Source organism: Spodoptera frugiperda, chromosome 28 (genome assembly GCF_023101765.2).
Source record: "Spodoptera frugiperda isolate SF20-4 chromosome 28, AGI-APGP_CSIRO_Sfru_2.0, whole genome shotgun sequence".
Classification (NCBI taxonomy): Eukaryota; Metazoa; Arthropoda; class Insecta; order Lepidoptera; family Noctuidae; genus Spodoptera; species Spodoptera frugiperda.
In genome coordinates, this window is record NC_064239.1 from 12,792,710 (window position 1) to 12,812,873 (window position 20,164).

A 20,164-nucleotide genomic window follows, 5' to 3' on the forward strand; every position below is an offset into this window, starting at 1 on the left:
TCAATGTCTTATAACTATTTATTGCTAGTAACTACTGTTGATGAGCTCATGGCTTAGATTCCTAGGTAAGGAAAAACTAATTCTATTTGTCATTAAGTAAATAACATGGAATGTGGATCCTGTTTATATTGAGAGAAGAAAATATGTATTTTGCCGATATATGGCAATTGACTCAGTTCTATATTACATTGGACCTATTTCATGTGAAAACTGGTTGTTATATGTATATGCACCACTGCCAACTTTTCATGATTTATAATGAATGATGAATGATATGCATTTATCCATATCTTCCACATTGCATCCTGATATAAAGTTAAAAAAAAAATGTCTAGACTTTCCAAAATTGTAATAGAATTCTCAAAAGCAACATTTTATTTTAAAAGTTTCGTGAACGTGTTGAAAATTGTCTGTAAAATAACATAATCCGCCAACATAAAACATGATAATAAAACCCAACAGGTTTCCTTTACAAATTATGCTTTGCAGCTAATAGTTGGAAAAAATGGCCTTGGAATTGCCAAACCTGTTGCTGCATTAGCGTACTGTGAAGACAATAGCATGTTTCGACACCAGCAATTTATACTGCGCTAACTCAAAAAGCGTACTTTACAGTAGAGGCGTTTAAAGGGAAAAACGTGATAACTTTTACATTAATTAAGATACTTTTTTGAAATTTGGTATGCTTAATATTTAATTTATTCATTGTAATATCTCATATTTATATTTCCTTAATTATTTCTATTTTTTGATTTAGCGTAAGTTAGCCGTATGTAAACGTAATTCATCAAAAACATCTTATACACGTCTAACTTATGTTAGCGTAGTGTAGTACGGGACGTCGTAGTGCATGATCAATCATCTGATGCATATTTCAATATTTTATAAAGAACATGTACTTACTTATAAAAAGAATAGTCAACGTACCATTAATAAACTAATTAATACGTTAACACATAAGTATTTACTATGTAAAAGTCGCTAAGTCGTTCATTTTACAAACGAACAAGTATACACACGAACGCACTAAACTGCGCTAACTATGAGTTAGTGTAGTGTTGCACGGACTTTGACCAAAGTGATCCCCGCGCACACTCCGCTAATAATAGTTGGCGTAATATAAATCGAGTGATTTTAAAAAAGTACCTTTACTTAGCGTTTTATAAGATTTGTAACTTTCTTATTTTTGCATATTTCTTCTCAATATTTTTATGACGTATGTAAACACACATTTTAAGCAACTTGGCATAAAAAAAGTTTTTTCCAAATTTCGAGTTAGCGTAGTATAAATTGCTGGTGTCGGTTTATACTACATAGATTTGTAGGTATACAGATGTATCACCCTACCATTAGAAGAAAACAATACAATGACACGCCCAAATGCTTTGGTTCTGGCATACTTTCTTTACTTCATCTACATACCCATTTATCTCTTAGTGCATTGTGTAGGTTTTATATCGCACCTCTATCACATTTTATACCTCCTCCAGTATTAAAGAAAAGAAGCTTCTTCAAAATGCTTCTAAACTAATTTTCTTCAACCATTTCTTCTATTCTCTCTTTATTAACCCACAAGTTGGTAATTTAATTCTAGAACTTATCTCAGTACTCATCTTCAGGGAGCTTAGTACGAGTTTGTTTTTCGTTTAACGAGATCGAAACGAGAGTATTTTCGGCGCTCTAATTGGTTGGTTCATTCATGCCCGCCAATCAGAGGGCCGTCGTTTTCCTTCAACATAAAGCAATCTCGTATTAAAGGTTACAGCATTCACACAACCAACAATACTGTCAAATAAATGCCTGTGAAAAATAAGCATTATAATCCAATTCGATCAATCAACACTGGTTGTACTTTCAAAGCCAAACAGGGCTCATATCCGTTCGCAAATGATGTAACGTGCGTCAATGACCGTCAAGGGCCGCGGAATCAAGGTCCAATTGACAAAAAACAAATTATGCCGACGTGCCAACATTATGATAAACAGTTAAACCCAGACGTTGATGCTAATTACACCATTATAGGACTCATTATTGATCAAATTACTTTCAATTACACACTTGAAATTAATGGCCTTAAATTTAAAGATGAGATTCGAATTTAATTTTATTTGTGTTTGAAGTCTTACGACTTGAAGGTTTTCAATGTCGATAAGTTAATGTTTATTAGTATTGATGGCTGGTATTTATAAGAGGACTTTGTCATCGTTTTTTATTTTATTAATTATATAAAACGTACATAGAGTTTTTATTATGTGGCAATATTTTTCATCTACAAAATATTTTGCTTTGTTTCTTAGCTTATAAAAAGTTATTAGAATTTTTCCTTAAAGTTTGATTACGATGATGATGTCAACTTGGATAGAAGGAAGATTATTTGCATCAAAAATAAGGATAATACTATCGACAAGGGTAACCTTACCTGATTTGCGAACGTAGAATGATATTCTTGGAAAAACAATTTCCTCCCTATCATCACCTTTATGTTATTTGTTATTTTGGGACTCTTTCAATTGTAGAAATTATTATTTCTACTAGAACAGGAAAGTATTTTACATCAGCTTTTTGACATGATTGAATTAGTTGTAGTGGCCCAAATTACAAGATTGTTTCGTCGATGAAATACTCGTACATGAGGCTTTTAATTCTATGATACCGATACATCATTAGAGTTATTAGAAGAATTAACTCTGGAGACAGGTTTAAATGAGGACAATGTCATAAATAATGATATAACTATTGACAAAATTGGATCAGTATCAGTAGCATTAACAGAAGTTTCGAAACTAAATAAAATTGATCACAGTAACGTAAGTGCAGCGTAATATTTATAAGTCCTGTCGCGGCGCTACGTGCCAAGGCTGCTATTAGATCATCGTCTTGTGGTTGGCTTGTTTACTTGTTTTTTTATTTATTACACACATCAGAAGGTCCAGTGAGATATGAAAGGTCTTTTTATTTATCAATGAAATTAAAAGGTTGACCTTTATTTGTATCGCTGTTATAATTTATAACGTCTTCATTATTTTAATACTGTGGCTACAAGCTTTTCGAAGGAAATTGGATTATTTATGTCTACTTCACTTTGATGTTGTTTGTCATAATCACTAATGAAATGACATTGAAATGTATAAATTTGATTATATTAAATTATTTTTGACTGCACGGTTGGCGCGGTGGCTGGGCAACTGGCTGCCGTGCAACGTGTAGCGGGTTCGATTCCCGCACGGAGCAATCTTTGTGTGATCCACAAATTGTTGTTTCGGGTCTGGGTGTCATGTGCATGTGAAATTGTATGTTTGTAAACGCACCCACGACACAGGACAAAATCCTAATGTGGGGAAATGTTTAAAAAAAAAAAAAAAAAAAAAAAAAAAAAAAAAAAAAAAACTTTAATGTTTCGTCTATTTGATTTAACCTTTTATCTATTTTTGGATCTTTACTAGCACAAGAATAGAGATGTATTAATTAAGTTATTTTAATGTTTTAACGCTAAGTAGAACTTTTATTGCCAAAATTACCTATAGGTAACTGTACGTTTGTCACAGAAAACGAATTGTATGAAAAAATAATACCTCAGCCTAATACTTAGAATAATTTTGCCTCTCAACAAACCACAACTTGTACAAACAACAAAAAAGAAAAAAAAAACAGGAAAATAGGCAACACAAGCTCTTTAGCCTCCTAGACTGAGGCTGCAACAGTTGACCTCAGGCCACCTGTCACTACATCACTAGAGAAAGACATAGAAATAGCATCGTCTCGCGTGTTTACATCGCGTGACCTTGGCATCGATTCGGTTTCGTCTGTTAGTAAACGTGCGAACACATCGTATGAATTTTCATTTTCGTTTTTGTTGGTTTTTTGTCTGTCCCAGTTATTATTGAGATGTTCGCTGTTAATGTTGTTAACAGTTTATGTTTCAAGGACATTGCTTCATTTTTTGGGATTTGTTTGTTTTACTCTATTGTCTTTGCTGTCTGTCGTTGAGTTAGTTTTTGTGTTTGATAATGTAATGTCTTCAATCAGATGATATACTGTAGTGTTGTGTTCTTTGTTTTAATTCTTTTTTTTATTATTGGACAGGATAGGTCGTCGTATATTATAAGATTTATAACGATTTAACAGATGTCGATGAGTAATTAACCGTCAACAATTACAATAAAGCTGCTGCAGTATAATATACGACCTCTCGTGTACCTATGATGTCACCATTTATTTCTATGAACTTTGCCACTTTACAATCCAATATTCTCAGAGATATAGCTTTCTGAATTATTCATGGTACCATCAATAAATATTCTATTGGATATATAATTTCTTTACTAGTGTGTACGTGGTCTTACATGTGAAGCGTTCGATTACCGCGCTCACCTTGTCAAAATATATAGTTACTATGCTATGCAGTGTCCATGCTACGACTACCTAAGTATACTTAATACGATTTTTTGAAAAACTAACCTTGTCACACCTTCTATTTTAGGTTTGATTATAAACGTTAGTAAAATGTTACTTGGATTTTTTTGGTTCAGTTTGATTTCTTAATTCTACGGAGTTCAGGATTCTGTGTGGTGAAGAGTATGCCCAAAATGTCTAATACTGAACTGCTTTTTATTTTGATAACTAGCTTTTGCCCGCGACTTCGTTCGCGTGGAATAGTGACTTCCGGCAAATTTTTGGTTTTAACCACATAGTTCCCGATCTCGCGGAATCTCTTCAAAAATGAGATGTAGAAGATATTCCAGGAACTTTTCAAAAATCAACATAATGAGCTCTGCGTTTGAATTTAATAGATGTATACTCACTTAGGGCATTGAAAAAATAGTTTAAAAACGGACTTAAACTAAAGAAATATTATAATCTTTCCGAACTTAAGATGAAAACTAACTTAAAACTAAAGAAAGCTACGAATTACGAATTTATAACAATTAAAAAAGAAATTATATTACAACCTATCCTCTATGCTATAATAACCAAGCTTAAACTAAATAATTTAAAAGAAACGACTTAAATCTAATCTATCTAATTGATTAATAAATTAGACTTACAATTTTATTAAAAAAACTAACTACAGTAACTACTAATAATCGATATCAATCGCTAAACCTACGTTAAATAATTAATTTAACCAGAAAACTTATTAATTGACAAATACAACGAAACCAATTTATTTAGAATATACGAAACAGAAGGACCACTACAGACAAATAATCACACGACTGATAATACACTTCTTCTACGATAGTACCGAAGCGCTCGGCCGATACCCAACCAAATGAATGTAACGAAACCATAGCGCGATCTATTTCGACCCCAACGCCATCTATCGAGGATAAAGACAACTTGGTATTTATTTATACTCCGTTCGGGCATTTTCTTTGTACTAAAAGTTTAATTATATTGATATTATTTTTTCATACCTTTTTACTATTTATTTACTTTTTTCGATGAATTAAAACAATAACTTGAACCGAAGTCGTGTAACGATCGACATAGAATTATCTATACTCCGTTAGAGCATTTTCTTTGTACTAAATGTTTTATTATATTGATATTATTTTTTTCATACCTTTTTACTATTTATTTACTTTTTTCGATGAATTAAAACAATAACATGAACCGAAGTCGTGTAACGATCGACATAGAATTATTTATACTAATTAGATTTTTATTTGTACTAAAAGTTGTATTATATAATATTTTTCATTGCTTTTTACTATTTTGTAAAAACAAATTTCCAATGAATTAAAACAATAACATGAACTGAACAATTGTAATGACACCATTGCGCGATCAACGCCATCTATCTACGGAGTATAGGAACAGCCCGACATTGTTCAATTCCGTACTATAAGTACGAAATTGAACAATAGATGGCGCTGTATGTCCGGAATAAATTTATTTTTTATTTTTATTTTTTGATTTTTGAAATAAAAACTATCCTATGTCCTTTCTAAGGTTCTAAACTATATCTGTACCAAATTTCAACCAAATCCGTCAAATAGTTGCGGAGATTAATGGTATAAGCATAGAATAGTGTTCGACGTGATTCTTTAATTTGACATAACTTTTTTATTTATGAACCGATTGACATCAAACAAACACTAAATGTAAATTCAAGCATACCACAATATATTCGTGAAAACCGCATCCAACTCGGATCAGCCGTTTCTGAGATTAGCGCGCATAGACACACAGACAAACAGACAAACAGACAAAAAAAAAGTTAATTACATTTTTGGGTTCGACATCGACATAACAATAACCCCTGCTATTTTTTTTATTTTTATTTTCAATGTACAGACAGCACTTTTCTACGATTTTATTATATGTATAGAATAGATGTAGACGAAGTCGTTAGTCGAAGCTAGTATAACAGTAATTCAGCATATCTTTCTGCCAGCCCCTTCGAAGAAATACGAGCATGACGTCATTCTACGTCTTACTTGCACGCACCGTCTGTAAACGTCTGTGAGGGGAGCTGTATATGAGTAATATGATTTTGTCTACAAAATTTTTATATGAAAAATCTACCTACGTTACTAGTTTTACTGGATCCAATTGTAGTTGTTATGCTTTATTATCAATTTTGGACAATCATCAAACGCAGTCAAAACATTGCGCTTAATGTTATAACAATGAAAAGTGCGGTTCCGTTAATCAGAGCAGAACGTAACAGGGGAGATTCGAAACAAAGACATTTGGTATAATGGGTAAAGTACACAGACACGTGCAGTATGTCTTTTTAACCGACTTCAAAAAAGGAGGGTCTCAGTTTGACCTGTATGTATGTTTGTGCGCAATTATCTTGCATTTGGCTGAACCGATATTGATGTGGTTTTTAGCATAGTATTTTTCAGACAACCGCAACACAAGAAAAATTACTAATTCATTGCCACCTTTTTAAAAAGGAGTACTCTCTTAAAGTCTTTCCCTAGGTAGATACTACCTATACTGATCTTAAAAGTAAAGTCTACAAACATATTTTAATAAATATTTCTAAACAAACATTCTAAAACTCGTTACCTGTTGTTTAAACAATGAATGTGTATCAGCTAAGGTCGTTACAGTGTCAGGGTTATATCTACCATAGATAGTGATGGCCATGGTCGTCATAATGACATAAGTAATATGACGTCATAGTACTATGGCGCCAGCTACGTCGAATGAGGTTCATTTGTAAAAAGTGCATGGTTTGATGTCGAATTATAGGGTGTGGTTTTTTGAAGGTTAGTTAGGGATAAATTGGTTTTGTATGCCAGAAGAATCTTCTTTGACTGTGTGTCTAGAGTTGTGGTCTGTGTGTTCATAATCTTGTCTTTAAATGTTTTAAATGATAACTTTTATATGGTCTTTTTTTTCTATATATTTAGGTATCTAAAACTTGCCGATATGCCAGAAGTTTTTAAGTTAATTAAGTGACACTCTGCCTACTCTTTCTAGAAATAAGAATATTAAAAAAAACTACCTGAAGAATTAAATATCATGTCATGTAGGTATACAGCTAAGAATTACTAGGAAGGTTACCGGGGTTTCGGCTCGAAAAGCAGGACACCGGGAAACGTCATTGGATGACTTCCCACTCAAAAAATATTAATTTCGGAAAGTACATTCTTTGCTGATTCATTGTACTTTAATGTACTAAATTAAGAACACTACAATTAGAACTGGAAACAACATCTAATTACCGACTTTTACTCCAAACTTTACGATTCTCAAGTAATTGCAGCTCACGAAGGGTTCATTATGTCTGCTTGGCTGGTGTTCGGAACTGCCCTCATTGGGAACTCGGTCATATCTGATTAGAATGATATGGTGGTTCCTATCTTAACTGTTTAACGTACCTGTGTTAAATTACGGCTGTTTCTAACCGAGTAGTCGGTTGTAAAGCTCACCTACTTTAATTACGCTGTTCATGTAGTACGTCTTGTGTAGGTACCTAGAATTTGAAAAGAGGGAGATTAATATAACTGTTGCAGTTGACGAAACGGGCAGATAATGTTGATTTCAAAAATATAAACGTAAGATGATAGTTACCGAGCATGACGTGTTCACGAAATGACATAAAGTATACAATCTGCATTGATAATATCGTTGACAAAGAAAAAATGTGGCTGTAAATAAGAACAGTTCACTTGTAGAATTATCTGGCACGCGATCACTGTTATGAAATTGATCGTAAAAATATAGGGCTGCTTCCTTAAAAGAAACGACGATCCAATCTCTATTTTTGTTCATTTAAAAATTATATTTGATTTTATTAGGTATATCATCATTTTCTTATAAGTCTGCAGGCACATATGACGTGAGTCTTCGAGTAATAACTATCATTCAATTAGGTCTGCTTGATTTCAATCAACATTATGAATTAGGAAAAGTATACTATTATCAGAAACTTTGAGATACATGTTAAAGTACCAAATTAAAAGTACCCTTACCGATGAGCATTCAAAATTAAAGCCTGATGACTGTTAATGAAGCGAGTGAGGTTATTTATAAGCTATATAACTACATATGATATATATTTTTTAGGTTCTATTAAAATAATTGTCTGCTCTTTACATACTAGAAAATGAAAATTAGCACTAATTCATATTGATTATCCGACTCAATTAAGGAATGACGTCTATCAGCCCTGATTCTGATCCAAAGATGGGCCATTGCCCGCGTCTGGTAGTACCATGCGTGCGACCCTTCGTTTCCGAGTTACTGCTCAAAGACAGATATGCGTGACTGATAATTGACGGGATCTATAGGAACCCGTACAAGCAATGCGTTTAGGGAAATTGTTGATCCATTATGGAATTTTACTACAACTGGGTTTATGAAATCTTTTGTCTTTTCATGTTTTTGGTAATTCTTATTACTTTGCCGTTAAGGTTTTAATTTGAACTGTACTTACCATTTTATTTAATTGTATTGCATTAAAATTTGTTAAATCTACTTTCTGTAAATAAAATATTTGTTGGGTCATAGCTTGTGTAGGGGCTTAAGTTGCGGTAACGTTGCTACGTTCTACTATCACTAACAGATTGACTGAATTGAGTGACTTACTGAATACAATCACAAGTTTACATCACTTTTTGATTGATTCTAAACATAAGAAATCTAGTGCCTTTTTCGATAACGCAAACGCACCTTTTGCACTGCCATAAATCAGCAGTTTAGGTATATTTTAACCAACCGCAGATTATTAACCAAACAAGATTAAATCAACAGCACCTGCTCCAGTTAAATATAACTTTGCAATCGTTTAGCCAACACTGTACGAATCTATCAACATCCTTATAACCCAATAGCCAAATATTAGTTCCATTGGTTAGAGGCTATGAACTCATAAACTACAAATAGAATTCTGATAATTTCATTGCTTGTTTATTTAATATCGGCTCAATATCCGTTATTAACTTCTGATATGATTAATTGATGAGTTTTAAGGCTTACAACATTAATTGGTTCGTGATTGACTAAACTAAGTCTTACTGGGAGTGTTCCAACACCCAAACCAACAAAATAATTCAGTCATATTACCCCATTATACACAACTGCACATAGGATAGTATTTACTATACGCTAATATCCTTACTCCTAGTGCAGTGAACTTAGCGTCTGGTGTAGAGAAAGTGACTCACGCCATTGTGATTTAGTTCGCTAGCTGTGTGCCAAATCTAGCCGACTCCATTAGACATCGTGCCAAAACTATCTCATACTCTTCTCAGTTATTCCTAAAATGTATTTGATTGCTTTTATGGGCTTGTTAAGTGTTAGGGGGACAATTTTTATTCTTGTTATCATCCGCTTTTGTTGCTATAAATTTTAGAAGCAATTTGTGTGTAGTAGTTAAGTCTGATTTAGGGCTTATACTTGTATTTTTAGGGTGTTTCAGCTAGATTTGCGTTAGCTAAACAATTGTTTGTATTATTACCTACTCTAACTACTTATATTTGCATATTTCTGTCGTTTGTCACATAAATTGGTTGAATTCAATTCAAATAATGTCTTTGTTTTTATTAATGGTTATTTATATTGTTGATGTTCGAGAATTTTTAAGTTGATTGTATAGTTTAGTGTTTAGGTTTGTGTTTAGTATTATGGCATTAATAAAATGTTGTTTTTTCTTGTTACAGATGAACAGGAAAGAGTACAGAAGAAAACATTTGTCAATTGGATCAACTCACATTTATCGAAGGTAAGTGTTGTGATTTATTTAATTCTATACATGACTAGATAACATAACTACTGTTAATTGATCTGATAGTGTTCAAGTATTATTGTCGAGTAAGATTATTATCATACTTATAAACCTTTAAATAAGGTAATAATAACAATGTAATTTTATCGAAATCAAAATAAGATTTGATGACGAGCTCTCTACAAAGATGAATTGAAACAATCAAAAGCCTTTGACAGATCTGGTAAAATATTTATTCATTTTTTAATATGTTAATAACGTAGTTTATAGATACATCAAATGAATCTCTTTCTTACAGCGCATACCGCCACTGCGCATCGATGACCTTATATATGACCTGCGAGATGGTACCAAGTTGTTGGCGCTGCTCGAAGTGTTGTCCGGGGAGAAACTGGTCAGTATACCTACCTTATTAAGATATATTAACGTATATATTACCTGCTTGCTCTAACCGGCCAATCTTGAAGTTATCGCGAGAGGCCTATGTTCAACAATGGACGTCCTGTGGATGATACGATGATGATTATGACGTCTCGCCTTCAACTACCTTGTTTTTATACAAAACTTTCCCCCCAGCCTATGGAAAGAGGTCGCGTCCTCCGACGCCCGCACTTCTTGTCGAACGCGAACACTGCACTGCGCTTCCTAGCCGGCAAAAGGATCAAGTTGGTGAACATCAACGCAGCCGACCTGGTGGATGGACGGCCTGCAGTCGTGCTTGGTCTTATCTGGACCATCATCCTCTACTTCCAGGTTAGATGCTCTTCCTGGTTAATGAATGAACAGTTAACTATGATAGTATTAATATACAGATTAAAGATACTAATGTTTGTTAACAAGTCTTACTGAGGAGTTAAAATTTTTAACATCTATCGAATAATTTCAAAACAAAGTTCCCTCTGATCCAAGTAAAAAAAAGTATTTTGGGAATGTTCAATGTAAAACAATCAAAATCTCTGGTCTTCCTAATGAACAAAGATCAAAGATTTCCTATCAAATTACAGCTTCAATGATTCTTAATATCAAATTGCGTAAAAATCAATTAAGAAAACACTTTCTCAAAAGTTTTAAATTACTACACATGAGTTAAACTTCAAAATTATCTAATTACATTAGAAAGTAAATCTGTATTGTATTTCCTACATTTCACTATTGTGGCTCACTGTTCACTAATCACCGTGTGTTCTAAAATAGACTTCAATTAGGATAGAACTTCCACAGTATTGAGTAGGTAGAATAGTTCTTCACTGTCAGAAAGTTTTACTGCAATTGTAAATTGAATAAGATCATTAATGTCTGTACTATCTTTATCGATGGTCTCATCTGTGTTATATTTATACTCACTATGATCATTAACATTCAAAATGTCTACTACTTCGGTTATATAATTAGATTGTGTATCATAGTCTGCTTCACTGAAACTTTCAATTAGAGTATTCCATATTTGGCTTCTTTGGTTTCTCATCTCCATACATTGTCATTCATAGTATGGACTTAAATTGGTTTTCTAAATTATACTAATATCGACAGCCAATAGCAGACTATTAGCCTTATCTGTCAGCATTGTATTTTGCCCTAATTGTTTTATGACTTATATAATGTTTACTCCTTCTCTGTAACCGCCCCTTACTGAAGTAGCTGCACTATTTAGTAACTTGTATCTAATATTAATATTATTTACATACCATTAAAATGAGGATATACAACTAAGAATCTTATTATCAGATTTTTTAAGATGTTTCTTACTACATTAAGTTTGTTTTTCCTATTCTCAGTCTATTCTCATTTTAATTGGCTTGAACTAATTTTGTTTGCGCAAGCTTCGCTCAATATATTGGACCCACAGGATAGAGGACCTAAGGTGGGTACTGGCATCACAGCTTCTACAGTAGTCGGGTCTCTTGGCATTTTAACATGTACTGTTTATAAAACAATATCAATTAGCAAAATTATTGCTATATTATTTTCGATTGCTTAACCATTAACGTTTAGCTTAGCTAAAGTCGTACTCATATTCAGTGCTTATAATCTAAATAAACTCTGATTGTAACCAACCATTGTTATATCTAGCATCATCAAAAGCTTCTTTTGCATAAGCATTTTCTTTAACGACTATTTATTTAATTCAAAGCCAGAGACCATGGACTACCAAGTACTGCTATTGGTTGACTAAATTGTTTGTTACAATTTTATTGGAATTAGTATCACTGACATCACAATCGGATTCGCTGATCACATCACCTTTAGATTATAATTGTATGATTATGATTGTCATCACTTTAAATCACTTAGGTTTGGTCTAAGTGTGGGAGGAATGATTAACAATAGTTGATTACGTAATGAGTATAATGACTGGCGCCAGTGCTTGTACTACGTAGTTATCTTCCTAGACGTTCAATTTACATACACGTTTTTTGTTATGTGTTTTTTGATGCAGTTTTTCAACTTCCTCAATGCCGTCCAAATATTTTGTTACCTCTTTAATGCTAATTTCTTTATATTTATAAATGACGATGTTTTGTCGATAGTTCCGCACAATTTAATTCTCCAAATAGCATTATCGCCGGTCAATTTATTCATTTACGTAAATCAACACTTTTTTGCTGATATTACGACATGTTTCATCAAAACAGGTTATGTATCGAGTAACAGTTCAGGATATGTCTACAAAATGCTATCAGCAGGTTAGATTATAATCACAAAGTCTAGATATTTGGGTGTCGTTCCTTGTTTTTTGGCATTTTGCACCCGTAAAAGGTCATGTGTCTGCCAAAACAATAGACAATGATCGGTCATTTTTGGGATTGGGTTTCTTAGAAAACAAATGAGTACTTGTAAATAATCTGGTCTTGACCCTGTGATACAAAATGATTCTGAAAAATATACTACGATTTTTTTACTCATCGATTTCGTATACCCTAAGCACATTACAAATATTAGCGAAATTGACATCTTCGCTAATGCGACAAGATTATACTGTAAATATTTTATCCAAACTGCTACAATTTCCATGAATGTAAAATTCTGCTTCTGAATCCAAAATGAATGATGATCGTGATGAAGTTTATGTGTATATCCTAATAACATGTTGAATATCTTAGATCGAGGAGAACAGCCGGGCTCTAGAGTACCTAGGAGGGTCTCGATGTGCGTCAGTGATGTCTCATGAGTCGGGTGCGGCCACCCCGACCCAGCGAGCTGAAGAGAAGTGGAAGCAAGGCGCCAAGAAGACCCTACTGCAGTGGGTCGCCAACGCGTTACCGAAGTAAGTTTCAGTGTATATGAATTAATATGGATATTGCAGGTAGAGAATTTAATGCTAATTAGGTATATAATGGTGGCCCCGCACGTAGTGGTATACCTGTACGGTATACCGGGATTGAAGACTAGTGCAAGTATGTATATCGGAGCGTGCATGTCAAAACTTGTGCAAGTTTTGTCACACACACGCTCCGGTATACTTGCACAAGTCTTCAGTCCCGGTATACTGCTTCGTGTATGGCCACCATAACGAAGTTAAAAGAAATTCTCTATTAAAATTCACGTCATTGTTAAAAACAATTGATTGAATCGATTGATCTGGATATAATAGTAGTAGGGAATGAGATTTTGGGTTCAATCCTATGGTTGAGTAAAGTAAAATTATAAAGTTGATTTATTTAGTATAAGGTTTACTTTTAATTGCAGTTGGAGCAACTGCCACACTATACTTTATGGTTTACAATTTGTGCAATACGTAATTGAATGGAGAGTCCATTTTTGCCGTAATGGATTACCATGATAGATAGGACATTGTTTATTAATATTAGGAATGGATCGACGGATGCTCCAATTAAAGTTGTGTTGTAGTTTTGTAATCAACATCAACCATTTCATGATTTGAAAGCTTTTTTACGTTTTCGTGTACAAAGTGTTCCGTCTGACCTTATTACTATTGTTTTGATGTCTGTTCGATCGTTGGTTTTCATTTTTGAATTGCTTAATCAATTTGCCTGTACGGCTGGCCCGGAGGTGGCTGGGCTGCCGTGCAACGTGTAGCGGTTTGATTCCCGCACGTACCCGCACCTACTCTTTGTGTGATCTACAAATTATTGTTTCGGGTCTGGGTGGCATGTGTTTGTGACTTTGTATGTTTGTAAACGCACCTACGACCCATGAGAAAATACTAGTGTGGGGCAAAGTCTATTAAAAAAAAAATTTAAAACATGCATACCTACTCTACCTAGACTTCTGTTACCAAGTTTCGGTATTAGCGCAAAGCCTCATATTATGACCGAAGTTTTTTAAATCTAAACCTCAATAATGCTTCGCATAGTTCACCACATTTAGTTGGCATATGTTACATTACTGTACCGATCACATTGTTGTCTCTATATTTTTTTGTCCTTCTTAAATCGTATACCTACATGAGCAAGTCTACACGAGTCTCTGTATATGTGTATATGTAACCGTGGATGTAACGGTATCAGGAACCCACTGGCCTAAATAATTTTGACAGCTTTGACGTCAATAGCTATGACAGCTCTAGTAGTTATTAATTCCATTATTAATTTCGCAGAGCGTTGCCAAGTGGCCCGAGGAATACGTTGGCGTAATTTTATTTTGCATTTATTATATATTTCGACCTCCATGTTGAAATGTTATGCGTTAACATGATTTTATTTTACAAAATATAAATTCATCAAACAAACATGTTCAAGTTCAATAATTTTATAGAATTTTGTTGGAAACTTAGTATTCGTCTGCTAACTGAGATTTTGTTATATTTGCAAATGACACGTTAATCTTGTTTCAGGGATTCAAACATCCAAGTAACAGACTTCGGTCCATCATGGCGCGATGGTATCGCGTTCCTCGCCATCATCGACGCCATCAAGGCGAACCTCATCAACCTCGCAGAGATGAAGAGGAAGACCAATAGACAACGTTTGGAACATGCGTTCGACGTCGCAGAAAACGCACTCGGCATCGCCAGGCTACTGGACGCCGAAGATGTGGATGTCGACAAGCCTGATGAAAGGTCTATCATGACATACGTAGCCCAGTTCCTGCACAAATACCCTGAACCCAAGGTAAGCCTCACCACCACTCACTCAAGTAAGAACTACGCCCGAATTTAATTGAATTATTTAAATAAATGAAGCTATTGTCAGTAATCGTTTTAGAGACGATTACATCCACCTCATAAAGAGTAAAGTAATAACACATTAGCATAGCTAATGCGTGCTTTAGAATTAAACAGTCAACACACGTGATTAGCGTGAATCACCGTGACAAGTCATACATTACATACCTATTGTTTTTATTTTATGTTTAAACAAGTGTTCATCGTTACACGTTATTTAACAATATGTGTGTTATGTTTCCTCTGCAGACGACAGGACCGGATGCCGTAGCGGCAGTGCAAGAGGAGTACGAATCTCTTAGAATGTGGCTGACGGAGCGCGTCACCACAGTTCAAAGGCAATACGACTCGCGAACACTCTCGCGACACTACGAAGATTACGTGCGCGCTGAGAACGAACGGCTCGCGCGGGAACCCATCTACCAGAAACTAGAGAAACTCATGTACACGCAGAGCCTTGTAGCGATCGCGCCAAAGTCGTGGCGCGAACTAGTGTCCCTCTGGATAGAATTAGAAAGACTGCACAGAAGATGGCTGTGGCTCTTAGACGCAGAACTCCCCGGAGATTTTAGAAACGTCGGCGAATGGTTAGCGAGGGCCGAGTACCTTTTATACTTTGACGAAATCCCCACTAGCTTAGACGAGAGGACCGCTGCCATAATTAGCGAGAAGTTAGAGGAACACAGCGGCTTCTTCGCTGGATTACCAGAAGTTATCGATAGATTCGAAGCGGCTTTAAGATCACCTGACGCCGCAAGAATACCTCGCGAAAGACTCCAAGACATGAAGGAGCGCCTCGAGACAGTAAGTCGAAGAGCTCCACAGAGGAAGGCTAGGTTAAAGTACTTGGAGCACAAATGTTGTATTGTAGCCTTCACAGAGCTGACTAAAGCTAAGCTCGCCACGTGGACCGGCAAGTACGGTCGCATCGACCACGTTCGTGCCTTATTAGAAGATTATGATAATTTCGTGACTAAGAATAAGATTTTCCAGGAGTTTGATAGAGCTTATGTTGATATTAAGCAAGTAGCGGAGGAATACAAGAGGGTGTGTGAAGTAGATAGGACTGAAGCGAGGGATATTGATACGTTCTTGAAAGACGTCGCCGAGACATGGCGGCGCGTGGCGTCCGACGTGCGCTGCGCCAGGAGTGTGCTGGAGGAGGTCATCGCGCACTGGGAGCGGTGGAACACGCTGGCTGACGACTTCACCACTTGGCTGGACAAAGCACAACACATGCTGAGAGTGTCAGAAGATGAGAGACTGGAGTTCTTCCACGACCTGACGGTTTGGAAGGAGAAGCACCAGTTGCTGGGTGACGCGGCTGGGTTCCTGGCTGCCACCTCCTCCGAGGAGATCAGCCAGGAAGTCAAGAGGAAGTATGTAGAAATCACTGAACGATGGGAACGTGTTTGGGAAGAAGCTGAGAGGTTAGTCAATCTTTTTTATTAAGTAATTGTCATTTAACAATTCACATGTTGAGTTACGTAATTTATCAACTATTATTACGATTAAAATATTGAACTGTTAATAAAAACTAGTCATACGTCGATTTCTAAGTATATTTACATACGAATATCTGATAACGGCATTATTTAATCAATCCCTTACCTAGAATTGAGTTTTAGCAAAACATAATACTATATCATTGTATTCTAGGAATTTTAATATCTGGCTCTAAAGGATTAGTTTCAATGTTTTTTTTATTTTATATAGTTAAACATTGGCTTGGCGTTACAAATTTTGATGTATTACATTGATTGACGATAAAATTGATCACATAAACTTGGTAACTTTAAAAACACTGTTCTATCTAACTAAGAATTTAATAAGTTAATATTATTAAAGTACTAAAGGTAAAAGGACCGAAAATCACATTAACTACACTTATCACACTAATATTATAAATGTGAAAGTTTGTTTGTTTGGATGTTTGTCCGCCAATCACGCTGAAGGTATTGAACAGATTTTGATAAAATTTGCTATACAGACAGAGTATGAGTTGACTTGAGTGTTAGGATACTTTATAGTTTAGGGTGAAACCGTTGGCAGAAGCTAGTAAATGAATGTAATTATATTATGTATATTAGGGCCCATAAAATAACGCAAAAAATTCATATTTAAATCATATTTTTCTATTGCATCGTATATTGCATCGTATATTTATCCATATCCAAAACGTTAAAATATCCTTGTACCTCAGATACGTCCGCGGCGGCGATGCTCTCCGCAACCGTCGCGAGCTGGCGGCCGGAGTAACCGCCCTGGACTCGTGGCTGGCCGCCGCCGACAACTTGCTGGGCAGGCAGCCGCGCGCCTCTACCCACGACATACAGGCCTACATCGACCAGCTACTGCAGCTCAACTCCGAGATCGAACACCATGAGGAGCTGTTCAAGAATATTAGCAGGTTGGTTTCTACTTCTCCTCAGTCAAATACAATGAAGATTAAGCAATAGTCGACTACCGGTTATAAATTATGATTTCTTATGCTCATAGAATTTATTTAATTTAGGTACCTTTTCAATGGAATATTGTTGCAAGTTTGTTTGGGTTCATATATATAAAAGTCAGTTGCGAAATTATAGCGGCGTAAACGTTTCAAAATTTGACCATAATATTCTAAACGATAGTATCAAATTTCCCTTTTACAGAATCTTCCAAAACGCGATTAATGAAATGCCTCGCGACGAGGTGGAAGGAAACTTATCGAAGCTGAAACAACAGAAAGAGGCCCTGGTCCGCGTCAGGGCGACAGTGCCAGTGAAGCTGCACCAGTACAGACAACTGCTGGTGCAGCATGAGTCGCTGGAGAGCGGGCAGAAGGAGATCGGCGCCTGGCTCGACAAGGCTGAAGAGGCGCTGAAGACTGGAGGAGAAACCAGACGGTAAGCAGTCTGACTGTTAATTTGCCTATACTTATAAAAATGAGCATTTAAATTATAATCAAGAAGTAACTGATTTGATGATTTCTAAATTTTAATTTCTACTTGTTCTACAGTGAGGTGATCTCCGAGCGCTACGAGGTGCACCGCACGTTCTTCTCCCGCACGACGTACTACCGCTCCATGCTGGAGAGCAAGAACAAAGTCTTCCAGAACATCGTCAAGTCTGCCGACGCCGACAGGAGCGCTGACGTCACCGAGCAAGTCAGACTCATGAGGGACCTTAATGAAAGGTACGGATATTGTCATAGAAATTATGGTACATTACACTATCGAATTAAAATTATTATGCGTCGCCAGACATGAATGGATCATTATGACTTTCAAAAGAGTGGTAATTTTATGGTCTAATGGAATGTAGTTTCTGTATCTGTCCGTAGAAACTTTCGTAGATAATATTTTTACTTATTCACGTATTGGTTTATTTAGAATCCATTCTCAATGATACATACTTCTGTCATAGGTTCGCTCACGTATCATCTGAAGCGACGCGTCGTGAGGCTGACCTACAGCGTCTAGTCCGTGCCTGGGAGGACTTCGACGCCAAGAAGCGCGCGGTCGAAGAATGGGCCTCACGAGCTGAGGCACTCCTCGCCGACAACAGAGTGGACTCCAAGCAGGCTGTAGACTTCCACAAGAGGTTCTTCCAAGGAGCTGATGAAAGAGCCGTCTCCGAGCTGGTCAGGTCCGGCCGGGAACTTATTGAGGTTGGTTTTGAAAAGCTTTTTGTCTAAAATGATTGTTATTATTGGTTTTAGCGCTCCTTAAATACAATAACTTACCACGATTACTATTTTCGAAGGATTTTCTCTAACCATCTCCAATTTCCAGTTGGTGAACGAAGAAGACCGCCCCCGCATTGTCCAGACAGTGGAACAGCTGCAGCAGCGCTGGAGATCCCTGCTGGACAAGGCACCTCCTCACCTCATGCGCCTGGAATTCCGACTGGATGAAGCCGTCTTCCAGCACTGCATCAAGGATATTGAGAAGGAGATCGTCTATGAGGAACAGGTGGGGAATTTATTTCTAAATCAGAAACTCATTTTATTCTAGAGGCTGATTTAATATTAGGTATAGTTTAGGAAAAGCAGAGTTTAGTTTAAAATGTACTATGGATAATACTAAAACATCGACAAAATAAAGTAATTACGTAGTAAACAACTAAACACGCTACAGTGTTGACAGTGGAATATCCAATACAATTGAGTAAATAAAATGTTACACTGCGTGACCTTGACCTACTAAACTACAAACATAATATGAATGCTGGTTTCAAGGACAACCGAGTACTTACAGTAAAATATTTTGTTATAGTTTTACTTTACCAGTGGACATTAGTACATATCCTCAAACTGCTAAAGGATGTTACGACACATTCCATAAACTATGCAAAACTGATTAGGTACCTTCTGAAGTTGAGAAAAATCACTCAATAACTCTAATTTTCCACAGGCATACAACCAAAGCGATGACGCCGACGGCATTCTCATCCGCAACGAAGAATACTTCCGCAACCAGGGCAAGATCATGCAGGTCGAGCACTGTCTCCAGAACCTGCATAAGATCGCCACCAGCTACACGCACCAGACCACAGACACCACGTTGGAGGAATCTGTCAGGAAGTGCGAACAAATGTGGGAAGCTACCGTACAACGAGTCGAGCACTTCAGGCAGCAGCTCCAGAGGATCCCGGCCAAATGGGACGCCTACAGAGAAAAGTTCCGGGAGATGGAACGCTGGATGGACCATGTCGACAAGACCATGGACAGCATCGTGCGAGAGGTCGACTCGGCTGAGGCGTTTGAACGCGAGAAGACTATCTTCCAGGTATGCTAGTTATAGTACGTAGTTTATAATTATAATATAGCTTGAATAATTGGAGTATAATGCATTATGATTTTTATA

At 36.1% G+C, this 20,164-nt stretch overlaps 1 protein-coding gene across 9 annotated transcripts in view; it reads left to right on the top strand.

Annotated features, from left to right (window-relative positions):
* LOC118265080 (muscle-specific protein 300 kDa) overlaps nt 1-20,164 on the top strand; it is a 193,513-nt gene that overhangs the window by 65,197 nt on the left and 108,152 nt on the right. For all 9 annotated transcript variants that reach the window (XM_050705766.1, XM_050705765.1, XM_050705763.1 and 6 more), the window contains 12 exons: nt 10,125-10,186; nt 10,488-10,583; nt 10,766-10,942; nt 13,291-13,454; nt 14,985-15,261; nt 15,564-16,744; nt 17,518-17,724; nt 17,969-18,202; nt 18,316-18,492; nt 18,723-18,966; nt 19,091-19,270; nt 19,712-20,086. In XM_050705766.1, the coding sequence (XP_050561723.1) occupies nt 10,125-10,186; nt 10,488-10,583; nt 10,766-10,942; nt 13,291-13,454; nt 14,985-15,261; nt 15,564-16,744; nt 17,518-17,724; nt 17,969-18,202; nt 18,316-18,492; nt 18,723-18,966; nt 19,091-19,270; nt 19,712-20,086 (3,374 nt within the window). The remainder of the gene's footprint in view (nt 1-10,124; nt 10,187-10,487; nt 10,584-10,765; nt 10,943-13,290; nt 13,455-14,984; nt 15,262-15,563; nt 16,745-17,517; nt 17,725-17,968; nt 18,203-18,315; nt 18,493-18,722; nt 18,967-19,090; nt 19,271-19,711; nt 20,087-20,164) is intronic.